The sequence below is a fragment of the Betta splendens genome, chromosome 2 (genome assembly GCF_900634795.4).
Source record: "Betta splendens chromosome 2, fBetSpl5.4, whole genome shotgun sequence".
NCBI lineage: Eukaryota > Metazoa > Chordata > Actinopteri > Anabantiformes > Osphronemidae > Betta > Betta splendens.
The window spans coordinates 16,415,756-16,442,574 of NC_040882.2; the positions used below are offsets into that span (position 1 = coordinate 16,415,756).

General features: G+C 45.1%; 5 protein-coding genes across 6 annotated transcripts; 4 read left to right on the forward strand and 1 right to left on the reverse strand.

Annotated features, from left to right (window-relative positions):
• The first annotated feature begins 250 nt into the window (after positions 1–250).
• On the forward strand, positions 251–8,852 carry sf1 (splicing factor 1). 2 transcript variants are annotated; one of them, XM_029135650.3, is made up of 12 exons: positions 251–656; positions 1,115–1,246; positions 2,865–2,940; positions 5,403–5,555; positions 5,728–5,817; positions 5,908–6,091; positions 6,223–6,338; positions 6,450–6,557; positions 6,664–6,856; positions 6,950–7,166; positions 7,283–7,447; positions 7,611–8,852. In XM_029135650.3, exons 1-12 carry the CDS (start codon positions 395–397, stop codon positions 7,940–7,942), a joined length of 2,028 nt encoding a protein of 675 aa, XP_028991483.1. In that variant the 5' UTR covers positions 251–394; the 3' UTR covers positions 7,943–8,852. The 2 variants fall into 2 exon arrangements, with proteins under 2 accessions (XP_028991483.1, XP_028991482.1); XM_029135649.3 differs by having other exon boundaries at positions 252–656; positions 6,947–7,166.
• Positions 8,853–9,722: 870 nt separating this feature from the next.
• Positions 9,723–17,558, forward strand: LOC114847347 (glycogen phosphorylase, muscle form). Its single transcript, XM_029136968.3, has 20 exons — positions 9,723–10,052; positions 11,575–11,676; positions 11,884–11,962; positions 12,049–12,152; positions 12,274–12,405; positions 12,474–12,585; positions 12,693–12,775; positions 12,873–13,016; positions 14,057–14,149; positions 14,251–14,397; positions 14,467–14,630; positions 14,706–14,820; positions 14,936–15,037; positions 15,141–15,288; positions 15,373–15,431; positions 15,514–15,655; positions 15,739–15,946; positions 16,076–16,210; positions 16,381–16,447; positions 16,538–17,558. The coding sequence occupies exons 1-20, from the start codon at positions 9,810–9,812 to the stop codon at positions 16,685–16,687; spliced, it is 2,529 nt and encodes an 842-aa protein (XP_028992801.1). The 5' UTR covers positions 9,723–9,809; the 3' UTR covers positions 16,688–17,558.
• A 1,921-nt stretch (positions 17,559–19,479) lies between these two features.
• Positions 19,480–21,487, forward strand: LOC114866948 (protein C-ets-2-like). Its single transcript, XM_041068875.2, has 5 exons — positions 19,480–19,587; positions 19,709–19,870; positions 19,949–20,143; positions 20,229–20,347; positions 20,436–21,487. Exons 2-5 carry the CDS (start codon positions 19,846–19,848, stop codon positions 20,646–20,648), a joined length of 552 nt encoding a protein of 183 aa, XP_040924809.2. The 5' UTR covers positions 19,480–19,587; positions 19,709–19,845; the 3' UTR covers positions 20,649–21,487.
• A 1,633-nt stretch (positions 21,488–23,120) lies between these two features.
• Positions 23,121–24,391, reverse strand: zgc:112271 (uncharacterized protein LOC553698 homolog). The gene is made up of 3 exons (XM_029132518.3): positions 24,096–24,391; positions 23,700–23,797; positions 23,121–23,348 (listed from the first exon to the last, which is right to left on the reverse strand). Exons 1-3 carry the CDS (start codon positions 24,156–24,158, stop codon positions 23,249–23,251), a joined length of 261 nt encoding a protein of 86 aa, XP_028988351.1. The 5' UTR covers positions 24,159–24,391; the 3' UTR covers positions 23,121–23,248.
• Positions 24,392–24,663: 272 nt separating this feature from the next.
• Positions 24,664–26,571, forward strand: slx1b (SLX1 homolog B, structure-specific endonuclease subunit). The gene is made up of 5 exons (XM_029132345.3): positions 24,664–25,153; positions 25,233–25,284; positions 25,612–25,929; positions 26,028–26,243; positions 26,390–26,571. The coding sequence occupies exons 1-5, from the start codon at positions 24,981–24,983 to the stop codon at positions 26,417–26,419; spliced, it is 789 nt and encodes a 262-aa protein (XP_028988178.1). The 5' UTR covers positions 24,664–24,980; the 3' UTR covers positions 26,420–26,571.
• The last annotated feature ends 248 nt before the right edge of the window (positions 26,572–26,819 follow it).

The following is a 26,819-nucleotide window of genomic DNA, read 5'->3' on the forward strand; positions in this document are numbered from 1 at the left end:
CGGTGCATACGAATCTACAACTCGGCAATTGTTTAAGAAATATCCATTGCGTACTTCGGCCATGTTGGAGATGCGTAGAAATGGGTTTGAATAGATAGTCATTAGAACCAATTATTTTTTAGCATCAGGATGTTAAAACAAATTTTATCCAATAGGGTTGCGACTTTGTGGATGACCTCTATCTGGCCAATAAGAGTACGACATACTACAAGGTTTACGCCCACGCCTCTAGAATCATCCTTTGTGGGTTTCCAGTTGGGCGCCATTTTGATTAAAGTAACGTGAGTAAGGAGAGCGGGTAATACTTTATTGGGTATTTTCCTTCTGTTTTAATACATTTCTAATTAGATAGCGTGAATTTGGACAAGAGACCAAGACACCAGGATACATCAAAATGGCTACGGGAGCAAATGCAACTCCTTTAGGGAAGTTGCACCCCAGTATTGGTGCTAAACGAGGATTTGACGCCGGGCCTGGTGCAGGGAACGGGTTGATGCCAACACCGGGGCAGTCCGCATCCTTCCCTGCCTTACAAGGATTCCAGCCTCCGATGTCTAACGCATCTTTTCCGCCGCCACATCAGTTCAACCCGGCAGCGGGTTTTGCGTCCCAGCCTCAACCGCAACCAGCTGCAGGGGGCGGAATGGGTAAAGCGGGTAAGTGAAGTGAACGCCAGCTAGCATAATGTTAAAAGCAGTCAACGCTAGCTGCAAGTGGCTCAAGCTACAGGCCCAGTTGCTATGGCCTTGCACGAAATGGAGACGACGTTGCTAATGCTTGTTAGCAAATCGTAGTTGGCTACTAGCTAACGCTGTTTAGTTCACGTTATGCAGCGTAAGTATAGTAATATTCATTAGGTACTAACGCCATGATGAACTAAAGTTTGTTCTAGTGTAAGTGTAAACGTTAACAAATCTCGTAATTGCAATTCTGTTTACGCCTTAATATATCTTTTTCATGTGACATATTGTGACATTATACGCCACTCAAACACACAGGTTAGATTTTCAAGACAAGGTTGTGTAGGAAGAGGCTTGAATTGTTAACCCTGTAACGTAACTCATCCAGGCCACCGCTGATGTAAACAACGGTGATGTGAATTTTGTCTTCGTAGATTTTGGGCAGAAAAAATCAAGGAAGAGGAGTCGCTGGAGCAGCGAGACGCCTGATCAGAAGACCGTCATTCCGGGTATGCCCACTGTCATCCCTCCTGGACTGACCAGAGATCAAGAGAGAGCCTATATAGGTAAATATTTTGTAATAAAAATGTTTTTTGAATGCAGTTGTTGATGTGATGTTTTATCACAGGTTTAAGTTTTCTGATATGACGCATTCCAAATAATATTGATACTGCTGTTTGCTGATTTCCCAACAGTTAGAGCTGTGTGGCAAAGGCACCCAAAACCTTTTAAATAATTAATATAGTTATGGCATAAAATAGGGCTATATCTAATTTTGCTCCAGCTGTTGAGACAAGGCAATCATCATCGTAATGAGCAATGATTATAACTTGGTGATGGAAAATTGTTAATTCAGGTAATTGTGTGGTTTTACGGTTTGCATACCATGGGACACCCATTAGCAAGAGTTTGAGATAAAGGATTACACTCCACTGCTTGCCTATATCTGTCCTGAGCTGCAGGTCACTGCTCACTGTCTTGTCTGATCCTCTACACATCATATAGTATTATTCCTGTGCATGGAAGAAGTTACTCATAACGCCCTAACATGCTAAAGTATGCTTCTGTATTTACTGGTCCTCCTGTGAGCAATGCTGCTTCAATGGCAAGGAAACCATTGCTATCTAAATTTATTAACTTGTTTTGTTAAACATTCATAGCAAATTGGAAACGATTTTATGGCTTTTTTAGCACCTATTTCAGATAATATGTAATGTAATTTTCTTTTAACCACAAATGCCTTTCAGCAGCAGTGTAGCACAAAAGTATAGCCTTTGCAGACCCTCATAGGGGATTCCTAAAGCAGATGAGTCCTTTTGTCAATAACTGGCATTGTTATTGTCAACTTGAATGTTGTCTGCTCATTGGTAATGGTTGTTCTACCTTGGTATGTAAACATTCATTTGTGCCCACCTTCTGTTGTTGCACTTATTGTTTCCTTTGCTCATTCAGTAGATCCCCTTAAACTACCACAGGAAAGTGTTTTAAGATGCTATTTTTGTAAAACCACAATTCACAGGTCCTGTATTCATCATATAAACCCCAATTACCATTTCAGTGACCAGTGAATGTTTGGGGATATGTCATTACAATTTTCATACTGTGCATGGGATGACTGATTCATTTTTGTCATTGCCTTCTAGCTATAAAAATGTTTGTCACTGCAGCCCCTCAGTGTTAGATCTGTGGAGTGCAAAGAGTGACTGATCACCTGCTTTGGTATTCAAACTTGCAAAACAAGTCATTTTTCTTTTTGTATAGACCTGTTGTGTCCTTAAAATGCCAAAGTTCTAAAATGATTACAGAAACCCGTGCGCTCTTGGCCCAGCTTAGGTTTGTAATTAATGATATAGAGGACATTTTTGAAACCTTGGTCTAGCTGTTTAAACATATTGCCATTTTTAATCATTGTCTAAAATGCATAGTCCTGTTTATTCTAATGTGATTTACCTTTTAAAACCTATTCACATTGGGTAATGTATGCCTTCAGAAACAAGTAGATGATGCTTTAGATCAGATGTTCATTTAATCTCCCTTTTTTATTTAACCAACTCACCACTTGTTTTTACTTCAGTAATGTTTGAGACCGTGCTCTAATGTGCAGAGCGTTGTCTCTCTGATGTTGTTGTGGTAACCACATTTCTCTCCATCCTTGTTTTTCTTTCCTAACCTGAATTCTTCCAGTCCAACTGCAGATTGAAGACCTGACTCGTAAACTGCGTACAGGAGACCTGGGAATCCCTGTTAACCCTGAGGACAGGTCGGAAAAAGATTAAACCCACAAACAGTAACATTTTCTCTACCTTCTTGACTTGAAGACGAATGTTAATTATCTTTATGTATGTGGTTATTAGGGTGCATCTCAGATTCTATTTTATTTAGGTGTAGACTTTTAGCTGTTTTTTAACAGTGGTTGTGTAATGTTCTATTAAAATTATAGCTTAAATAAGATTAATATAAGCCTACTTCAATTGGTGTAATCATACATTTTTCATAACCTGGTTGGTGACGACAATTGTCATTTTAATTAAGTTAAATTAATCTATATACGTATATTTTTAAACATATAGAGTTTTGTAGGATATACTTATTGAAGTAAGGATTAAAATATTTAAAATCTTAAACAATATAACCAAATAGGAAGGCTAGGGTGGTTGGCTACTGTACACAGGTAAGTGTAAGATTAGTTTAGTTGTATTTTAGAAAAAATGAGCAAATATTTCAGATCTTTTTGCTTTAGTTTTTCTCCTCTTTGAAAATTTTCTGGAATGTTTGCTCTCTTCTTAGTACATTTTCCAGTTTACTTATAGGTAGTTTGTCTTGTTGCTTCAGATTTAGTCCCTAGTATTTTAAGTGTTACTGTTTCACCCACTGGTTTAGGTTGATGTAGAGGGTTGTGTGAATGTTATATTATAAAATAATGTTGAAAGTTTGTTTTCTGAAACGGGTATGGGTCAGTTCCAGGAATTCTTTTTTTAATTGACATTAGGGCTGGGTGAAGAGGCTGAAAATATCATCACTGATTTATTTCCCTCCTGAAATTACCTGTCTTTCAATTTTTTTATAAATATTTAATTCATATATTTAGATGTAGTAATTGTTAAAATCTATCTACTAAAGTAAAAGGGGAGCACCTCTCTTTACTTTAAATTTCTCTGTGTGCAGACACCAGTCCACTACAGGTAGCCCCTGAATCAACCAGTTATTAATAGAGCTGCTATATGCCTCTTAACAGCATATCAACATCAGACACACAGTGTGAAACAATATTGTCTTGTAAGACTCCACATACAAACAGGATAAGAGAATATTGCTGCCCAAAATTACTGAAAAACAAGCATGAGCAATAACATTTAAAGTATGGACAAAGTTATGTTGACTTTATTTTTCTGTTGAAATTCGTCTGACATGTGAAATCAGCCGTCACTTATCCTAATCATCCAGCCCTAATTGATAGCTTAAACCAGAAATAGTTTAGATAAAATGACAAAGTATGTCTGACTAAAATCTACCAAATAGTGTTTTATTATTTTTTATTTTTTTTACTAGAAAGTGCTGAGCTTATGAGTATAGGTCACGTTATAGCAGTGAATATTTGTCCTAAACCTAACATATGATATTATACTGGTTATCTCTGGTTTTCCCATAATGTGGCTTTAAACATTTCAACTCAAGCGGAAGGGGTGCGGGGGTACGGTCCAGTTTTCCCTTTTGACTATTGAGGTCTGCAAGAACATGGCCAGACTTGTATGTGTCCTGGAAGAACGTGGCCATCTTATGACGTTCATGTCATAAGGATCTGTTTCTGCAGGAAGTGGCTTGCTCCCAGCAGTGTGTGAACTTTAACCTTTTGTTAGCTAGAGTCCCTGTCATCTGCAAGCAAGTCTCCACAGCAAGCAAAAAGCTGAATGCAGAGCTGCAGCACTTTTATAAATCATTCCCCAAACTAATGTGACAGAACTGGGGATGTTTCAGGTTGTCACCGTTGGAGGTTTGAAGCGTAAAAGGGAAACAAATAAATTCTCACTCATTCTTCACATCTCTTGGAGACATATGTGGCTCTCTGGCAGGAGAGCATAGGAAAAGGTGGATTTCTAATCTTAATTCCTTTTCTCTAACCCAAAGTACCCCTCGTCAACCTAACCATTTTTCAAGCACAGTTTCCTTAAAGCAGCAACCCAGGTTTTCAGCATCCAAGGGGAGGTATGGACCTCTACCGCCACGTCAACACCAAGCAACTCTCAAAGCCTGCGTTTCATCTTAGGATTGAAAATTTTGCCTTGGTTTCTTTTTCTTACCTCCAACTTTCTTTTCTTTTAGGCCAACAATCCTGTATACAGGTTTAATAATGGCCATGTATTTGGGTTTTTGTCCTGTTTGGTAATGCCCCTCCAGTGTATTGGGTTAATTACCACCATACAACTTTGGATGCCCCTCTATACCCTAAATTTAATGGAGGCTTACAAAAATTTGGGGAGACTTTTACATGGGTTTGCACTGACAATAAGACACATAGTCAAATCAGTGCATCCACTTTAATAATTTTTTTTTATTATAGCCTTTTAGAAATGTGATACTTATTAACTCTAAATTCCATCTAAAGACTGAACATTTCTGTGTCTTTAGTTAGCCGTAGGGAGCCTGTGTAGTTGTAACTGAGAGAGCTCTACTTCAAGGAAGGTATTGATGATCTCTCTTCTGTCTTTTGTCTGCCAATTTCAGATCTCCCTCTCCAGAGCCCATCTACAACAGTGAGGGCAAGAGGTTAAACACCCGTGAATACCGCACACGGAAGAAGATTGAGGAGGAGCGCCACTCTCTCATCACTGAAATGGTTGGACTCAACCCTGACTTCAAACCTCCTGCAGACTACAAGTATGATTACTTGCTAATTTTTAGAAAATAGTCAATGTTTTTGTAAGATAGGTGAGAACTGAATGATTCTCAGGAAATTGAGATATTTGGGGAAATGTGACCATTTCTCCTCATTGTATATAGTGTATGTGTGTGTATATTCTCATTATTACATATGTATCTGTTTTTGCAGACCTCCAGCTACAAGAGTCAATGATAAAGTTATGATCCCTCAAGATGAATACCCTGAAATCAACTTTGTTGGGCTGCTGATTGGCCCACGGTAAACTGGACCCTTTTTAATGTGGTGTGTTTTATTGACCATAGTAAGCAATTTTATTTGGTTCTGACTGTTGTTCCTGTTTGTCAACAGTGGTAATACGCTGAAGAACATTGAGAAGGAGTGTTGTGCTAAGATCATGATCCGTGGTAAAGGTTCTGTGAAGGAGGGAAAAGTAGGCCGAAAAGATGGACAGATGCTTCCAGGGGAGGATGAACCTTTGCACGCCCTGGTCACTGCCAACACGATGGAGAATGTTAAGAAAGCTGTGGAGCAAGTAAGAAAGCCTCATTAACCTGAATAGATGAATAGATTCTTTTTTTTTTTTCTTTTTAGATGAATTTCTTTTATCTTTTGACTGTATCTTTTGAATGTATTGTGTTAATGGTGAAATATTTGTGTGCACAGATTCGCAACATCTTGAAGCAAGGCATTGAAACGCCAGAGGATCAGAATGACCTGAGAAAAATGCAGCTAAGGGAATTGGCCAGACTCAATGGCACTCTAAGGGAAGATGACAACAGGTTAGTAGGACACGTTTCACAGTGGCAGAGCCCATTTTTGGCAGTGCCTAGTCAGATTTTTAATTGAAGTTATAGAGGACTACTAAATACAATCTTTCCACGTCTATGTAGAATCCTCCGTCCCTGGCAAAACTCCGAGCCCCGCAGCATCACCAACACCACACTCTGTACCAAGTGTGGTGGAGCGGGCCACATTTCCTCTGACTGCAAGTACACCAGGTGATCAGCAGTTAAACAAGTCACTCAATTTAGGTTTTGGAGCAAATTTAAAGTAGTTCTTTGGTAACAGTGTATGTTTGGTTTGTTTGTTTTTTCATGTGTGTAGCACATTTGCAGCCCACAGACCTGCAGGTAATGAACCTCCTCAATCAGCCCAAGACAAGGCTCGGATGGACAAGGAGTACCTGTCCCTTATGGCTGAGCTGGGAGAAGCTCCAGTTTCTGCATCTGGTGGAGGACACTCCAGCACCCAGGGAGGAGCGCCTCGGCCATCAGGCCCCAACAATAGCCAGCCACCGGTTAGTTGGAAACATTTCTATAGTTCTGCTTCATAGAAACATTTTTGCTTGACTGACAACTTTTTTTTTTCTTTTCCTTCTTTTGTGCAGCAGAACCGACCACCTTGGATGAGCACTGGCCCAACTGAGAACAGGAACTTCCATGGCATGCATGGAGGCCCTGGTGGCCACGGCCACAGCTTCCCCCCTCCTATGCCCAACATGGGAGGCCCACCCATGCCCCCCAATCCCAATGGTCTGCCTCCTCCATGGATGCAGCCGCCTCCTCCCCCCATGAACCAGGGTCCAGGACCTCATGGGCACCCCATGGGTAAGGCCTGACATTTTTGGTCTCAGGCAATTTGTATGATTTTAATACTGCTAAAGAAACAGGAAAGTGACAGTAATCGAAAGTAACAACTAACTGTTTTATTTTGAATCGTGCAGGTCTGCTGCCTCCCCCAATGGGTATGATGCCACCTCCACCCCCTCCTCCCAACAACCAGCCACCTCCTCCTCCTTCTGGTCCTTTGCCACCATGGCAACAGCAGGCTCCTCCTCCCCCTCCAACTAGCAGCATGGCAACCAGTACACCGCTGCCTTGGCAACAGAGTAGGAATACACAGACATTCACTCATTTACTAACAGACACATGGACAGTTGTGTTAACGTGATGGTTAAGCAAGATAACCAATTTTTACAGTAGTAATTTTTCTGTGTGTGATCTGTTGTGAGCTTCGAATAGATAACTGCTCCTCTTGCCCCACCCCTGCAGATACCACCACTACCTCCAGCCCTGGCACTGGCACCCTGCCTCCATGGCAACAGCCACAGCAGCCTGCAGCGTCTGGAGCCCAGCCCCCACCACCCATGTCCAGCCCATCCATGGTTCCACCTCCGCCTGGTGTCCAGCCCCCGTTGCCACCCGGTGCCCCTCCTCCACCACCTCCACCACCTCCAGGCACAACTGGGATGATGTATGCCCCACCACCACCCCCACCACCAATGGACCCTTCCAATTATGTCACAATGATGGGGATGGGGGTACCGGGCATGCCACCCTTTGGGATGCCTCCTGCCCCCCCACCTCCACCGCCCCAGAATTAATCCTGCCACAGAAGAATCGTCCTCCTGTGTGTATGTGTGAGCGAGAGTGCTGCAGCACCTATGACCAGATATCCAATAGACTTATGTTAAATACAGAGTCTGAATAAATATAACCAGTGCTTTATTTTTTATTAATTCTTGATATTGTGAAGACATCTCTGAAACATTGATTGGAATATTGGCTGTGTTAGTTCACTTTGTAAAGTTGTGTAACTTAATTAGTTATGTTCCTGTTTTTAAGGTTTGTATCAACACAGCTGCGTGTGTTAATACGAACACCGTGTCCTGCAATGCTACAATGGTTTGTCTTACTTGTTAACAAAATGAACAGCTCAAATAGCCACAAGTTTAATTTGTGCTAAACATGCCACAGCTTTTGATGTTCACACTATACCTGAACATTTAACTTTGACAGCATTTAACATGTGGAAGGTGCATGGCTCATTTTAACACCTGTCTAAAGTAACACGTTTCTACACCCTTGTCTGTTTTGAGTTAAATAAGAATAATATTTTTGTAATGAGATGTAAAGTGTCTCTTAGTTGTGTCAGAGGATCTTTTTTTTGTAGTATTGTCAGATTGTTTTTCCAGACTTTTTATTTGTATGTTTTTCTTTGTCAGCTGTGATATTAAGTTTGAAACTGTGGCTGTGGTGCTGTGATCTGCTAGCTTCTGGCCCTGCACTACTTGAATGCTGAAAATCTGATCTATCCCCATTTGTTTCGGCTCATCTTTCTGCTTTGAGTTGCAAAGTGCACCATTTACGTTGCATCTGCAGGGACAAGACTACATATTTGTCTCATGAGAATTAAAATATTAGTTTTACTGTTTCTGGAATCGGTCTGTTGCGTTATGGCCTGAATGAATAGTTTAATCCTTGCTTGGTTTTACAATAAACTGATTGATTTCACTGGTTGGCTCTTGGCAAGCTGATTTCTGCTTTTGTCTAAGGTCCTTTTAAAGTTTGAACGCTTCCCCTGTTGGCTCCCTCACTGAGGATCGTTACATAACGTGCTTTTGTCAACGGTGTTTGCTGAACAGTCTTGAAGACAGAAGTTAAAGTTTGTGCAAGTTCTTAGAACAATTGGTCACATTCACATATCTGAAGAGAATAGTGACGCTTAACTAGAAGCCAAAAACAAATAATTCTTTATTTATTGAAATTTAAGTCTCTATGCAATTATTCAGATTAGAATCCTATGTAAAAAACCGAGGTCTTATCCATTGCTGCATTTTGTTCATTGTTAGATGTTTCCGATGGATGACATTAATTCTCATTAATATATAAAAGAAAAACATGTTTACAGCATCTTTTAATTTTGTCCAGCAGACAAAATTTAAACTGTTGCCATTAATATGAGTTATGTTAATAATCACAAGCAATTTATTTAAAGATTTTACAAAGATGTAGGCATCAGTTTCTTGACCAAAATGTTTTTCCTAAGGTTCCTTAGAGCTATGGCGACATAGAAACCGGAAGTAAATGCAAAATGAAGTATTTGAATAAAGATCTTACAGCAAGACGGGTTCCTGTTTAAAACTAGGTACCGAGGTTTTGCAGTGTGTCAGACTGTACGGATTAACTATAAGCGCTAGTGAACACGACTAGACTTTAGGCAGTTACACACACGTCCGCTATTTCAACATAATGGAAGCGAGCCATGGTGAAGCGTGACGCACTTAGAAGCCGTGTACGGGTCCGTTAGCGAGTTTTATTTTGAAACGGCAGACCGGAAACCCGTGTCGGCATCCACTACGTGACCTATAAATACGCCGCCGTGACGCATCCGTCCGGCTGTGCTCCACGGAGAGCTGCTAGAGGGGAGGACAGGCTACAGCACGACCTAGACAGGAAGCGTCCGGAAACATGGCCAAGCCACTGACAGACCAGGAGAAGAAGAAGCAGATCTCGGTGCGGGGGCTGGCCGGGGTGGAGAACGTTGCAGACCTGAAGACTAATTTCAACAGGCACCTCCACTTCACCTTGGTGAAGGATCGCAATGTGGCTACCAAGCGGGACTACTACTTCGCCCTGGCCAACACTGTCCGAGACCACCTGGTGGGCCGCTGGATCCGGACGCAGCAGCATTACTATGAGAAAGACCCCAAAGTAAGCAGCGGCGTGATGCCGCAGTCCTGCACGTACACACAGCTGATCGGTGGGGCGGAGGGGAGGGGAGGGGAGGGGAGGGGGGCGTGCTGCAGTACAGTTGATGGCCCGCGCGCGCGCGCGCCTACCCCTGCGCGTGCTCGCGGTCCTTTTGCACATCCATTTATAGAGATGTTGCGGCTGCATTGTTTCGACGCACAGTGTGCAGCAAAGCGGTGGGAGAGCGTGAGTCCAGGCGGCGCCGCTCGCCACGGAGCCCCGTCCACTCGCGGCCCTTTGGTTTCTAATGAGCTTTTACATAATCGTCCGCCCACTCGTCTCCGTCCGCCTCGGTGACCTTGACGGATCCACCGTGCGCCATTGGAGACCCTGCGCGTCCCCGGTGCTTCACGCGAGCACAGGACACAGGTGTTAATCCCCCGCGAGGATACGCTGTTGGGTTTTTTCAAATGCGTGTTACGTAAGAGCGCGTGCCCGCTAATAGAGTCTCCAGAAACACCATGTGCACCAACATGCACAGACCCACAACACTGTTGTTGTTTTTTCTTACTATAAGGGTTCATTTTCCAGTAATAACCTCAGTGTAACACATCGACCCAAAGCATCGCGCTGCGCTTCCTCGAGCTCGTGCACCAGGAAGCTGAGCGCGGCCTTAAAGGGCCATCAGCTGTGTCAATACCGGCTCGGCGGGGGCGCGCACAGCCTGTAAAAACAACCTGCAGCACAGGCCGTCAGTGAGGACCCCACAGCGAGACGAAGGAAGCCGAGTCTGAGCTGATGATTCTGATTACGGCCCAAAAGTAAAACTCAACAACAGGCCTCCTTCAACCCGATGCCTCTCTGTTGTTGACTACAGCCATTCATGGTGCCCAGGTGTCTGGTTGCTCCATTCACACACACTCCTTTTTATTTCAAGTCCATTCCTCACACGCTCGGCCTTCTGCCCCTCAGACCTCCACCTTTAGATAAGTCCACCACTAAAATAGTTCCCGGCACATGAACGGTCACATGGTCAAAGGAGCAGTGACTGACCTTAAAGAAAAACAATGGGAATAAAGTAATAGATTTACTTTTATACTGTTATACTGAACTGTTATATGGAATAAAACCTACAAAAACAAAGTTTTCTTCACACTACGCTGATAAGATCAATAGCTTCATACTTACGCCACAAATGGATCTGCTGTATAAAGCCGGTGGTAAAACCAATAATTCAATATGACTCCTGTTTTCCACGCACTATTTGGTGCCTTCGTCACTGTAGCGCCTGCCTTTTCCACGCATGCACGTCAGGACCACAGATGTGACGCGTTGGCGCACACATCACACGCAGCTTCGCTCAGGCGTTGCTGCACTTCAATTACTCCAAGACGCTCAGAGGCGTCATCGCACCGTCTCCGTGAAGCAGCTGTTGTTCTCAGCTGAGATAATGTTGCAGAGGCGCTGGGAGATCGTCATGCATGTTTTATTATTAGCAACTCCCCCCTTTGACCCCTTTGTCCTTCTGTGACTTTGCCCCCAGCGCGTCTACTACCTCTCCCTGGAGTTCTACATGGGCCGGACTCTGCAGAACACGATGGTCAATCTGGCCCTGGAGAACGCCTGCGACGAAGCAACGTACCAGGTGAAGCAAAGGATCATGGGACACAGATGTTTCCTTTTTAATAGCATGTCACAGCAAAAACAAACAGACTTACTGAAACTACCAATTATACTGCTATAAAATAAAAAGGGAAGTTTGATGAAATAAGAAGCGGAGTAAAAGGTTAGCATTTATTCAATGGCTCGATGCCACATGATGCTGAGAGAACGGTGCTGGTGTGTTCGTCAGCTGGGTCTGGACATGGAGGAGCTGCAGGACATCGAGGAGGACGCCGGTCTGGGCAACGGCGGGCTGGGCCGCCTGGCTGGTGAGCTGCCGCTTCCCCCGCTCGGGCGTTTGCTGTGTGTTGTCCTCTCTCACCCCCCTCCCCCTCCTCCCCCCCTCCCGCCCCAGCCTGCTTCCTGGACTCCATGGCGTCGCTGGGCCTGGCTGCCTACGGGTACGGCATCCGCTACGAGTTCGGCATCTTCAACCAGAAGATCGTCAACGGCTGGCAGGTGCGTTGGCGTCGTCGTGGCGACGCACTCAAACTCCGCTCGGCTCATGTGTGCCACCGATTCACAACCCGACCCTGATGTACCCCGTTTATTCCACCCTGATCCCCCAAAACCTCCTCAGGTGGAGGAAGCGGACGACTGGCTCCGCTACGGGAACCCCTGGGAGAAGGCCCGGCCTGAGTACATGCGCCCGGTCCACTTCTATGGGCGCGTGGAGCACACAGCCGAAGGGGTGAAGTGGGTGGACACGCAGGTGAGTGGGGGCCGGTCTGGACACATCTGACCTGAGATCAGACTCCTAACGAATATGTTTGGTCCCAGATGGTTCTGGCTCTTCCCTACGACACCCCCGTCCCCGGCTACAGGAACAACATCGTCAACACCATGAGGCTGTGGTCTGCGAAGGCCCCCTGCGACTTCAACCTCAAAGACTGTGAGTGTCGTCACCTGACGTGTTAAACGCTGACGCTGGCTCCTCCTGAGCATGAACCCGACGCCTCAGTGCTCTGTGCAGTCGCTCAAGCTGCTGTCGCCCTACAGTTAACGTGGGCGGCTACATCCAAGCGGTGCTGGACCGAAACCTGGCCGAGAACATCTCCCGGGTCCTTTACCCCAATGACAACGTGAGCGGCTTTGTCGTCTTCCGGCCTCGTCACGAGCGGCTTCGTAGAAAAGTCCAGGATCTTTGCAACCGATGTCTCCTCTGTCCTTGTGGTGCAGTTCTTCGAAGGGAAGGAGCTGCGTCTCAAGCAGGAGTACTTCGTCGTGGCCGCCACTCTTCAGGACATCATCCGCCGCTTCAAAGCCTCCAAGTTCGGCTCCACGGAGTTCGTGCGGATGGACCTCTCCACGCTGCCGGACAAGGTAGGAGATATACGTACATATGTCCATATATACGTACATATGTCCATATATACGTACATATGTCCATATATACATATATATACATATACATATATACATATATACATACATGTGTGTATATATATAATATTATATATAGCTTATTATATATATATATATATATAGAGAGAGAGATAGAGGAGAGAGAGAGGGAGAGAGAGAGAGAGAGAGAGTGAGAGAGAGAGAAGGAGAGAGAGAGAGAGAGAGAGACACAACCACACACACAACAAGAGAGAGAGAGAGAGAGAGGAGAGAGATAGAGAGAGAGGAGAGAAGAGAGAGATATAGAGACACACACACACACACACCACAGGGGAGATAGTAGAGAGTGGAGTAGAGAGAGAGAAAGAAGAGAGACAAAAAAAAAAAAAAAAAAAAAAGGAGAGAGAGAGAGAGAGAGACAGAAGAGAGAAGAGAGAAAACACACACAGACACAAAAACAGAGAGATAGGAGAGAGAGAGGGAGAGAGGGAAGGGAGAGAGAGACAAAGAAAAAAAAACAAAGAAGAAAGAGAAAAAGAGATGAGAGAGCAGAGAGAGATGAGAGAGAGAGAGAGGAGAGGAGATGTAGATAGATGAAGAGGAGAGACAGAAGCGAGATATATAGTAGAGAGGATAGAGAGAGAGAAGAGTATGATATACAAAGGTAAAAACGAGAGAGAGAGATAGGAGATAGAGATAAGAGAGAATAGAGAAGAGTAGTGAGAGAGAGGAAGGGAGATAGAGACAGATGATGATAGAGAAGAGAGATAGAGAGAGTATTAGTAATAGAGATATAGGATTATAGTATAATAATATAATGATATATATAGATATATATATATTTATATATATATATATATTATATTAGATATATATATATATATATATATATATATATATATATATATATATTATATATATATATATATATATATATATATATATTATATATATATATATATTATATATATATGCTACACAGACGCATGGTCGGCGTAACGCTAACGCTCCGTGTTCAGGTGGCCATCCAGCTGAACGACACCCACCCGGCGCTGGCCATCCCCGAACTGATGAGGATCTTGGTGGACGTGGAGAAGCTGACCTGGGAGCAGGTACCGCTCGTTTGCATGTCGTCGCTCTCATTCTGCGCCTCCGTGAGTCGAGGACACCCGCGGGCTCGCGTTACAGGGCTCTAACTGGCCTCTGTCCACAGGCCTGGGAGATCGTGGTTCGCACCTGTGCCTACACCAACCACACCGTCCTGCCTGAGGCCCTGGAGCGCTGGCCCGTGGACCTCTTCCAGAACCTGCTGCCTCGACACCTGGAGATCATCTACGAGATCAACAGGAGGCACCTGGAGGTACGAGGGGGAGGTTCGGGGGGTGGGGGTTGCGCGGCCGCTAACTGAGAAGGTCCGTTGGTGCCGCAGCGCATCAGCAAGCTGTACCCCGGAGACGTGGAGCGCATGCGGAGAATGTCGCTGATAGAGGAGGGCGACGCCAAGAAAATCAACATGGCGCACCTGTGCATCGTGGGCTCTCACGCCGTCAACGGGGTCGCCCGCATCCACTCGGAGATCATCAAGAACACCGTGTAAGCGCGGGCCGGAGCAGAACCCCGACCCGGGTTCCACACGAGTGTCTGACCGCGGCTCCTCTCCTCCAACAGGTTCAAAGACTTCTACGACGTCGACCCTCAGAAGTTCCAGAACAAGACCAACGGCATCACGCCCAGGCGCTGGCTGGTCATGTGCAACCCCGGCCTGGCGGAGGTCATCGCCGAGGTCGGTGGGCTTCTCTGGATCACTGGCGCCGTTTACCTGTGTTTCCCATGTGCACCGATGCACCGCTGCAGTAAATGAGCATCACGCACTCACTCAAGCTCTGCTGTACTTGTAGAGGATCGGTGAGGACTTCATCCGGGACCTGGACCAGCTGAAGAAGCTCCTTAAGTTTGTGAACGATGAGGCCTTCATTCGCGACGTTGCCAAAGTCAAACAAGTGAGAATTCCACATGCATAAAGAGAATGATGGTTTATTGCATGTTTTTTTTTTTTTTTTTTGTCGTTGCACTCATTCGATCTCGTTCGACCTCGGTTTGCAGGAGAACAAACTGAAGTTCGCCGCTCATCTGGAGGAGCACTACAAGGTGAAGATCAACCCCAGCTCCATGTTCGACGTGCAGGTGAAGAGGATCCACGAGTACAAACGGCAGCTGCTCAACTGTCTGCACATCATCACGCTCTTCAACCGTGAGTGTTTCTTCCTTTTTTAGCCACTGCTTCCACTTCTCTGCGTTAAGCTGAACTCTCTCTCTCCTCATTGTTTTCTGAAAGGCATCAAGAAGGAGCCCAACAAGTCATGGGTGCCCAGGACCATCATGATTGGGGGGAAGGTGAGGCCTGCATGAATTTGAGACTCCCTGTCATTTCTCTTTGCACATCTGGAAAAACCTCAGCGCGCCCGTGTGTCACCAGGCAGCTCCAGGCTACCACACGGCCAAGATGATCATCAAGCTGATCACATCGGTCGGAGACATCGTCAACAACGACCCAGTGGTGGGGGACCGGCTCAAGGTCATCTTTCTGGAGAACTACCGCGTCACTCTGGCCGAGAAGGGTAACGGCGCTGCCCTGTGTTCTTACTGGGCCCGGCGTCCGAGTCGGACCCGCTGAATCTCCCTTGTTCCGTCCCCCGTGCAGTCGTTCCCGCGGCCGACCTGTCGGAGCAGATCTCCACGGCGGGCACGGAGGCGTCCGGCACCGGGAACATGAAGTTCATGCTGAACGGCGCCCTCACCATCGGCACCATGGACGGCGCCAACGTGGAGATGGCGGAGGAGGCCGGGGAGGAGCACCTCTTCATCTTCGGCATGCGGGTGGACGACGTGGAGGCCATGGACAAGAAGGGGTGAGCTCCACCGCTGGTGTCCAGCTCTCTGCTGATGACCTTGGTCGCGCCTGATCGAGGTCATCAGTGATAGCTGAAGCAGGGAGCGTGTCCTCTGCACCGCGCTAGCTGACCGTGTCCTCTTTGCAGCTACGACGCCATGTCGTACTACAACAAAATCCCTGAGCTGAAGCAGGCGATGGACCAGATCTCGGGAGGCTTCTTCAGCCCCAGCCAGCCTGCGCTCTTCAAAGACCTGGTCAACATGCTGATGCACCACGACAGGTGGGAGCCGCCGGCGCCTCCTCTGTGCTCACACACCTGCACAGTCCAGGCTCACGTGGGACTTTGACTCATGAAACATATGTGTGCCTTTACAGTGTGTTAACACTTCAGCAATGCAGTCATCTAATAATAAATAAATCGTTGACTGTGGTTTCCTGTCTTTGCCTCAGGTTCAAGGTGTTTGCAGACTATGAAGACTACATCAAATGCCAAGAGAAAGTCAGTGACCTCTACAAGGTCAGTATGCGTACATCTGGAGGCTACAACCACAGTGACGCACTGTGACCGGTCAGTGATGGTTCCTCCTGTGACCGTCTGTACCAACAGAATCCAAAGGAGTGGACCAAGAAGGTGATCCATAACATAGCCGGCTCTGGTAAATTCTCCAGCGACCGCACCATCTCCCAGTACGCCAGGGAGATCTGGGGCATGGAGCCCAGTCTGGAGAAGATCGCAGCCCCCGATGACCCCCGCTAAACCGCCGCCGTAGCGCAGCACGCGGTCCAACCCCGACAGATCCTCCCCCTGTAGCTTTATCACTGTGTACTGTAGCGTTATTTATTAACATTATTAATTCCTATATCGTCTGGCTGTAACATGTACTGAAGTGGGCTTATTCAAAGTCGCTGTTTGTTTGTCCTCTGTGCACTGTTGGGTGAAAACCTCCTAAGTCCACGTCAGCCTTGCAGCCGCTCAGAAACCGCCTGGAGTCCTGGGATTCTTCTGTTTGGGTCAAAACAAAGAAGATCTATTTTCTTATTTTGTCATAGTTTTGCAGTGAATCTCAACTGGCCTGTTTTCACACAACAGTGACCCACATTCCCTTCATGCGTCGGAGCTGGGCAGTAAACTCAGCGCTGCTCTGGTTCCGATCCGCGTCTTCCATGAGAGAGTGAGAGCGAACACACACACACACACACACACACACGCACACTCTCTCCTCAGCCTCAGGGCTGCACTGGAACCGATGGTGTTTAAGGAAGCAATGTCTCCATATTCAGGGCAGAGTTACATATTCAATGTTACATGTTCAACACTCCAACTACGCTGCCAGTGTTTATGGTGTTTGCTGAATGTATCCATTTGTGTGTGTATTTGATTAGTAAAGGTCCAGGGAGCAGCAGCTCCAGCACGTTTGTCTGTGTCTCATTCTGCTTTGCTTAGAGTGAGCTGAGGTGGAACATACTGTAACTAAGGCTCCTACGTGGCTGAGTCAGGGTTTAACCTCGAAACACTGTCTGATTCAGCTTCACTGTTTGACTGCTGTGTTGCTGATGGAACAACTGAACCTGAACATTTCCACTGTCATTTTTTGTTTTTTAGTCAATAAAATAACGGTACATCTACAGCTCAGGCGTCTCAGTTCCTTTTTGCTTTCTGTAAACTGATTTGTCGTGACATAAATACAACACTAAGAAGCCTTGGATCTGTTTTAGTGTGAGGGTCCTTCGGAATAGTGGGGCTCCTGCTCTGAGCAGTTTTCAGTGAGCATCAACTTCTGACCTGCTTCCACTGACCGCCACTAGAGGGCGCTCACGATCCTAGAGCGCTGCTGGAGAGAAACACTAAATGAGCGACGCCTTATCTGATCTGAGTGTGTTGTTACATAAGTGAGAAGTATTAAAAGTAAAACACATTTTATGTTGTATTAAGTACTGCTCAAATTTAAGCTCTCCCTTCATCTGAATCTGTGTAATACATGGAAAGGACTGATGTATTAATACTTACAATTTAATTCATTATTACGTACATATACGTATTATTAATTATTTTTATAGATTTCCACAACACACCTTTTTTGAGTAGGTATGACTTTAGAGACAGACTAAACTCTTCAGATGTCACTTTGGTAATAAATGCGTTGATTTCTGTTGAGCCTCCTGTTTTTGGGGGAGGAAATCAAACGATTTACTGGATTTTACAAGGATGCCTAATGATGTAATTTGTAAATCTTGTCCTATTTTGGAAATATTCATTCAAAGGTAAACAATATTTTGAAATCATATAAGTACAATAAGTGGTTCACATTTATATTAACATATATTTTCAAAACCGTGTAGATGTAAGGTTACAATCAGCCTGGCTTCAGGTCCTCAGAATGCACTGTCCCTCCCATTTCATGTGTGATTGACACTTGTCCATTGCAACCTGTCCCCTCCCGTTCAGAATATTAAAGTCCCATTCCCCCCGTGTGCCCTCCATTTGCTCCACCTGAGTCCCAGTTCTCCACACACTGGGATGGACTGCAGCGCTTATGGTAAGACGCCTGTTTTGGGAAAAGTGAAGCTTTGGTCGGAAGGTTTGGTCCACTTGATGTTGTGCATTTGCTGTTAGTGTACGTGCAGTACAGGTTTGTTATATGCATCATGTGTCAAGTTGTTGTACAGACATTAATTGTGTAAATTAATTGTTATATTTTTTCTACATGGTTAACTAAGCATTTTAAAAAAAAACTTGCAATACTATTATAATTCTATATCATCTTTATGAAGTTTTAATTGCTGACTGACGGGCTGCATGCGACCAGTGTGTATTAACTTATACTGTAAACTGTTAATTTAGTGTTTGCATATTCTTCTAAATGCAATGTATGTAAGTTACAGTAAGAATGAGCCTCCATAGATATTAAAACTATGACGTGTCATAGGGGCTGCAACATGACTATACTGCATTAACAGGGGTCATAGAAGGTTAACGTTGAGGACTTTTCTCGCTAAGTAAAGTGAAAGAAAGGTGATGTCCTATGTCTGTCCCAGAGCTGGACGTGCCTCCTCTCACCCCGACCAGCAAGGAGGTGCTCAGCCAGGCTGTGAGGGCCAGTTTCGCTGGCTTCACCCAGGAGAGACTCAGCCTGCACCTTCCTCAGGGTACAGTCCCCAATCCTTATAATAAACACAGGAAGGAGAGCCTTTGTAGAGGTTAGAGGCGTTTGCTTGTCCGTCCACGTCCAGATCCCGCCCTGTGGTCGGAGTGGGAGGTGAACCACTGGCTGGACTGGTGGCAGGCTGAGTTTGGCCTCCGGTGCCCGGGGTCCGACCTGAGGAGCCTAAAGGGAAGCCAGCTATGCGGCTTGGACCGGGAGGCGTTTCTGGGCTTGATGCGCGACTGCACCGCGGGAGAGATCCTTTGGGAGCATCTGGAGACCATGAGGAGAGGTGCAAAGCTGTTTGCTATTTGTTTGGTATATGACAAATGTTGAGCAATGTTGCCTTTATTCCATAGAACACATTCATTGTGTTTTACTGTACCTCATCACTGTAAACCTTGTTTGTGAAAGTTATAACACAGAGTAGCCTCTAAAAAAATTTTGTCTTTTGAATTGTATTTTCCAGAAAATGAATTCGACTGTGGATCTTTATTCCCCGTGTGCACGACAGGTACGAAAGGCAACAATGTGACTCATCCAGATGCTGCCAGCTGTGTTTATTCTTAACAACACTATCACATGTGGCTCATACGTGGTTGCGTGTTATGAAGGTCTTGTCTGTGTTCCTTCAGAAAACAGCTCCCAGGAGCACGTTTGCCACGTGGACCGTCCAAATGAAAGAATCCCCCTCCAGAGTTCTGCACAGCATCAGGACTTCTACCTGCTCCAAACGCACGATCCCAGCGCGAACGCGTCATCCACTGTCGCGATGCCGGAAACGGGAGGAAACCGAGGTACCGTGTTAAACCCCGGCATCCTCCGGTTTCACACATCCGCTCATCCCACATGAGTCTTCTGTTGTGGACATGCAGACGCAGACGTGGGAGCGGACGATCCTGACGCCGTGGCCTCTCCCTCTATGAATGTGTTCCCGGTTATGGAGGAGAGCTTGTCTGAAGGTGCCTTCACGTCGCCACAACCACCTAAGAGCTTTAAAGAGTTCGTAGGCTGCAACTCTGACCTGGGCAGAGCCGTGGTACCGGCGGCCGTCCTCGCGGGCTACACTGGTGGGTAGAGGCTCCATCACACACGCGGGCGTAGAACGCAACTGTGCAGATGTTCACCCTCATCCCTCGCGCGCTGTTACAACAGGAAGTGGCCCCATTCAGCTGTGGCAGTTCCTCCTGGAGCTGCTGACCGACCGCAGCTGCCAGTCGTGCATAAGCTGGACGGGAGACGGCTGGGAGTTCAAGCTGACGGACCCCGACGAGGTACGCGCTGCCCGCGAGCCACGCGACCCGTGCACAACAGCCGCGCGCATCCGTGAATCTGCGCTACAGGCTGTGGCTTTGTCTGCAGGTGGCGCTGCTGTGGGGTCTGCGGAAGAACAAGCCCAGGATGAACTACGAGAAGCTGAGCCGCGGGCTGCGCTACTACTACGACAAGAACATCATACGGAAGACGGCCGGCAAGCGCTACGTCTACCGCTTCGTCTGCAACCTGCAAGGCCTGCTGGGATACGAGCCCGGCGAGCTGCACGCGCTGCTGGACGCCGGTGGCCAGAGTCAGTGACGGCCCGACGAACGCCTTGATCCAGATGTGAATAGAACCTATTTATGAATGCAGACACGTGCCTTGGTTAATGACAAACCATGTAAAAGAAAGTTCACAAGAATGAGACGAAAGTCTTTTTGTGGTTCAGACAATGACAGAATTAAAAAACACAAATGAATTGATTAGAGCTGAGGGGTGAACACGTGAGCGTGACCATGATTCCACTCGAGGAGTGGGACGTCACACGCGGAGCAGCTCCCGCTGAGCTGGAGGTAAATCTGTGCCAGCAGGGATCCAGTGGGAGACGGGTTCTGCCAGGGGGGGTTAACGGAGGCCAGCTGGTGGTTGGACCGGTGGAAGCTGCTTCGGGCTCCTCCCTCCATCCTTTGGGTCAGTAAAGTACCGCACCTTGTACTAGTCGACCACGACAGCCAGCGGTTCCGTGCACCACGTGGCCGGCGGATGAGGACGGGCTGCGCGTGGGCGGACGAACCAGGTCCTGCTGAGGACGGAGCAGCTCATCCGAACATTTCTGGGCCCGTGTGAGAATTGCTTAATGATTTATTGGCTTCTGTCTCAGCAGGAATTCGTTCTCCTCCGCTGGTTTGGAGAATGCCCCTGCGGGATGGATTGTCCCCACGTAAACGTGCATGTGTGCATTGTGGCGGTAGAGACACAGACTAGACAGGATTGTGACTTTGTCTGACAATAGGCCTCAACACATGGATGTGATTGTTTTGTTCCAGTAGCTCTAAACCAGGTAAATGGCCGTTGTGTAAAACCATACAGTTGTATTATTACTACTGGTCTTTTACATTGTAAAGTGCCTTGAGGTTGTTGTCATTTGTTTTACTTAATAAACCAAAGTAAAGATTTGATCGAATTTCTAATAATACTTCTACATAAGTCTGTTTTTATTGCTTTAGAGTAAGATATTTAATTTCAAATACAAATTTAATGGCAAACAACAAACAAAAAAAATCGCCACCTGTAAATGCGGTAGCTAAGCATCTACACAGCTTCTGTGCTCTATTGCGATTGTTTCAGTCCAGGAATAGACATTAATTTTACTAGTTCACCTTTTCCTGTAAAATCATATTCACCACAACAACATAACACAGACATGACAGAAGTCACATTGTCCTTAAACCTTGACCAAATTGAAGTGACAGTAATCTTGACCTCTGACCTCCAAAGTCCAACAGGTTTTGTCTGTTGTTCAAGTTGCAAATTGAAGACTTCAAATGAGATCACCATATTGAGTTCACAGGAATAAGATGAATAAATTGAGAACCCATAAATAAATTACCTCTGGCCACTGGTTCAGAGGTACAGAAACAGTCCGACGTACTTCTCCTTGGCTACAGCTGCTGTCCATGACTCAGCTGCAGCTACTCACGGTTCTCAGAGGGAAACTGAGGCGGTATAAATTACAGGGCTGCTGTCACATTCACCAGCCCTGAAAAGAGCCGAGTTTTATCCTGATCACTGAATAAACGCATTACAACCACACGCTCAGACAAAGGCACACGCTCTCCCCCATGTCGGCTTTTCCATTAGCAGCCCTTCACAGTGTAAGTGGTGGAAGTAATCCCAACACGTCCACTCGGTCTCTGCTACATGCTTACTGAAGGATAAAATCAGGTCAGCATTCAACCATTTCTCATCATAACATCAACCTCAAAGTATCAGGCAGGAGAACGTACAGTTCTCAGTGACCTGAGCTCACAGGTACAACAAGGCAAATGCCTGACTGATAAACTGAACAAACGGGAAGACATAAAAATGCTTCAAACCTCCTGATCTTGTTTACTATAAAATGAATAATATCAAGAGTCTTTGTTAATACTGTATATTAAGGCCTAGAAGTTTGATAAAAAATTAATTACCCTCTGAAAGTCAGACAGGACTTGTCTGTGTGAGTCCTCGGGTGGCTGATTTAAGGCCCTTAAATCAGCACAGTCCAAAAAACAGCCATGGGTGGATTAAAGCACACAGCTGGAATGTGTGGCCCTGAAACCCACGCAGGCAGGGGGCTGGAGCTCTGTGTGAGGCTCTGCAGGTGATGCTTGGTAAATGCATTCATCTCATTTATATTCACTGTTCATGTTCACAAGTTGTTCACTTGATTACAAACGTGCTCATGTGTTAAACAGATCCCGTATTTAGATGCTATTGATCTTTGATTAGACCAAACCCACCAGTGACCCCTGGAGATGATAGTGATCGAGTATGTTACAATTCTATTCAGTTCACTTACATGACACTAAGTAACAAAAAGGTTGTCACAATGATGTCAATTAATCATATTGTACTATTGATATGATAATAATTGTGGGCTATCTGTACCTATGGTGATGAGTTGTCAGTCATCCCAAGGAATAGTCATGTAAATATCCAATTATTAGCTTTGTTTAAAAAACGAATTAACATTTCGGTTCAGGACTTCAACTAAAGATTTTCAGGAATCAATCAAGACAGACAAAACAATTTTTCATTTTGATGCCATTATGACCTCTGAGTTCCTTTATTTTATTACCTTAACATTAGGGATCCAAATGAAAAACAAGGAGAGCGTTTGTGGTAGGTCTGCTTTCTAGCAGATTTGGTGAAAGGTCTCATTGAGACTTCTGCTTCTCCCACTGTTCCGGTGTGAGGGTCTTCTGTTCAAAAGCGTGGATTTCTTTCAGCTCCTCAGCGAGGCATGTGTTCACCATCCTGACAACACAGGGCGTGGGGGGTATAGGGTTAAACATCATCACAGTGGTGATGGGAATCTGGTTTCATTTGGGAAACAATGGATTTGCATGTTTAGATGATGCTGTGATACAACAAAAACATGAATGAAACCTCCTGATGTTTACGAACCTTCAGGTACAAAATACTTAAAAAGTGACGCATATGTCACACACAAAGGATGTTTCCAAAAACAAATTTTGCTTCAGGCCTGCCAATGATTTTAACGTGACCGAAAAAACTAACAAGGACTAGCTTGTTGCTAAAGTCACATGACAGCACAAGTAAAAGTATGTACTTGTCTGTACTTAAGTGAACAATTAAGTGCATTACCTGTGTCTCTGTAACAGTGGCTTGCCCTCAAACTGGGACGACACCACCAGGACTTTGTAGCTTGTAGCACATCTGTTGGGTGATGTATCCTCTACATCCTGGAGGAAACAACATGAGACGTGTATGATGTTATTCCTTCAACTAAGACAAGACCAGACTGTTAATGTTCTACTTTTTTATGACTGGTGCAGGGCCTGTTTAAACCCCAAGCAGAAAACAAAATCCAATCAAAAAAGCTTTCATTTTCAGTCCTGCATTGGTTGTTGGCCATAAGCGAACAGCTTCAAGGATCTCACTTGAAATACCAGCCTCATTCAATGAAATCAGGTGTGCTTGAATTCACAGCATACATTCGTTCGTCTAAGAGAACATCTGGTGCAACAGCAAGTCACCTACCACGTGCACGGCGCCAAGCTCCTTGGTGAGTTTTTCCCGGATGTGATCAGCTGTTACAGACATCGCTCTACGAACACCGGGCCCACAGTCTCTAAGCTACTGTTGTAATTTAGAGGCTGCTAGGATTCAGACAGAAACACCGAAAGTGGTATGGTTGCGTGCGCACATAAAATGTGTTTTAAAACAGAGCTGTGAACAGCAGTTTCGGTTTAAAAGCGTTCTATGACAACAGCTCTATCCCCTGTTTCAGCTCATTTCAGTCACTGAGAGCGCAGGGCTGGATGTCACGTCACACGTCACACAAGTGCAGTCCAATAACAACGAAGCAATGGCTCCTTTAACCAATCAGAAATGCCCTGCAGATTTCAAAGCAGCAAATGAAAATATTAGGTGTCCTAAAATAAAAACATAATAAATGTTTACAATAATTCGTGTAAACAAGCTTTATTTTTCTATTTAGTTATTTTTATCTATATAAAAACGCTTATATTCATTGTTTTTTGTTTTATATACCTGTTAACGAGAAACGTTATGTTTTTTAAATACATTTTAGTCAGGCATCTTCTTTAGGAAACTAAAACAGACTGTTTACATCAGTGTGTGGGCCTATGTTATGGTTCGTTTGTGAAACGTCAACTTATAGTTGTTTATGTACAATGAATTTTAGGCGTCTGTCTCTAAGCAATACTTAAAATGTCTTGCTTATCGTTGGTTTTATTGGGTGATATTTTGTAATGATTATTTTTAATGATGCTTACGCCGTATTGACTCCACTCGCGTTGCACAAACGTGGCTAACATGTTAGCTAGTATTCCAGTAGCCATGACTGACTGTTGCTAATAACGAACTTAACAAAATAACAACAATCTCCATTGTCATTATACAATGGTGGTCGAAGTAGAAAGCTTCTTTGGCGTGTACATGTTGTACTGCACCAATCCGAAATTCAAAGGCCGCATCTACATCGGCTTCACTGTCAATCCAGAGCGGCGGATCGGTCAGCATAACGCAGGACGGCACAAAGGGGGAGCCAAAAGAACCAGTGGGAGAGGCCCATGGTACCTGCTGAGCTAGACTATACACTAGACAATCCTGTATCACGTAATTGTCCTGATTCAATGCCTTTTTTTCCTCCAGGGACATGGTCCTCATCATACATGGCTTCCCCTCTGATATTGCTGCCCTGAGGGTACGTATATGCATTAAGCCTTAGCAATAGTGAAAATAAATATTTTGTGCTCAAGTTACTTGAATTTTGCTGCCGCGATCTATTCAAATCGGAGATGCAGTATGATTAAATGCCGTGTTGATTGCCCACCATGAAGTGAATGTGAGACACCAAGTGCTTCATACGGGTTGTGCTACAGCTGTGACACGTTAGAAGAGATAATTCGCAGAAAGAGTCCATATAACAAAACAATGAGGATTTTTTGACCACGGAAAGAATGAAAATAATTAGGTCTGATCTCACTTATTGAATTTAGAAGGGCTAATTATATCATGGTATATCCACCAGTTTGAGTGGGCGTGGCAGCATCCTCACTCCTCCAGGCGCCTCTCCCACGTGTCCCGGCGATCCAGAAAAGAGTCAAGCTTGCAGTTCCACTGGCGCGTCGTCTCCAGCATGCTGCGGGTGGCGCCATGGAACAGGCTGCCTCTGACCGTCCGCTGGCTCAAACAGGAGTACAAGATGGATTTTGAACCCAGTCTACAGCCTCCTCTCCATATCCCCATTGCTTTTGGTGGAGTGAGAGCCAAGAAGACATGTCCTCTGCAGACTGCAGGGGAGGAAACGGTGATACCCAGGTGTTTTGTCTGTAAAGGCTTCATCAAGGTACTGTTTAAAACAGTTGGATAATATTCTGAAATCGGGAATTGTAGTTTGCGTGCTCTCAAATTCTGACAAGTTGTTACATGTCTCTTTTTTAATAGACACCTGAAAAACTCAGCTGTTTTCATTCTTCCTGTGAGATGAGCAGTCACATCATCTGCCTCGCCAAACATTTCCAGAAATTTGAGCCATTTCACCTTTTGCCTGTGGAAGGAGAATGCCCAGCATGTCATCGCTCTTTGTTGTGGGGGAGCCTCATTCGTCATAAAAACGGCTGCTTTGGAGACCTGAAGGAGATCACACCACCCTTGTCCCAAGTAAGTACATTAGGAAATATACTGTATGCGGTCATATTTTATTCATATTTACAGGTAGCTATTATTGTGATAACTGAGAACAGTTTTACATCGTGGTTGTATTTCTTGGTTTGCTAACTTCTTCTGCATCCTCTGATTGCCTGCAGAACCACTGGGCAGATGATCTGCAGATATGAATTCTACAAAACTTAACTTTTATGATTTCAATGATATGCATTGTAAGAATTATGTGTAATATGTGGAAATTAGTGTTTTATGTATAAATCTTTGTTGGAAAACCAAACTTTTAAATATATAATGTGACAAATAAAATATTTTACTGCTTTAAGTCTTCTCTGTGGTAGTTTTTCACCACTATTCAGTTACAGCAAAGTTAAATGCAAATCTCTTATTTCCACATTTCATTTATAGACACAATGATTGAAACTAGTTTTTTATAATGTAAATGTTGGATAAAGAAGTGTTAAACAGGTTTTCCAAAAGTCATCCTTTTAAAGACTAACCATAAAACTCATCCACTGTGGCACCTTCTATACATGGCTGCATTTTACGTAATGTTCATCATCTTGTTGGGAT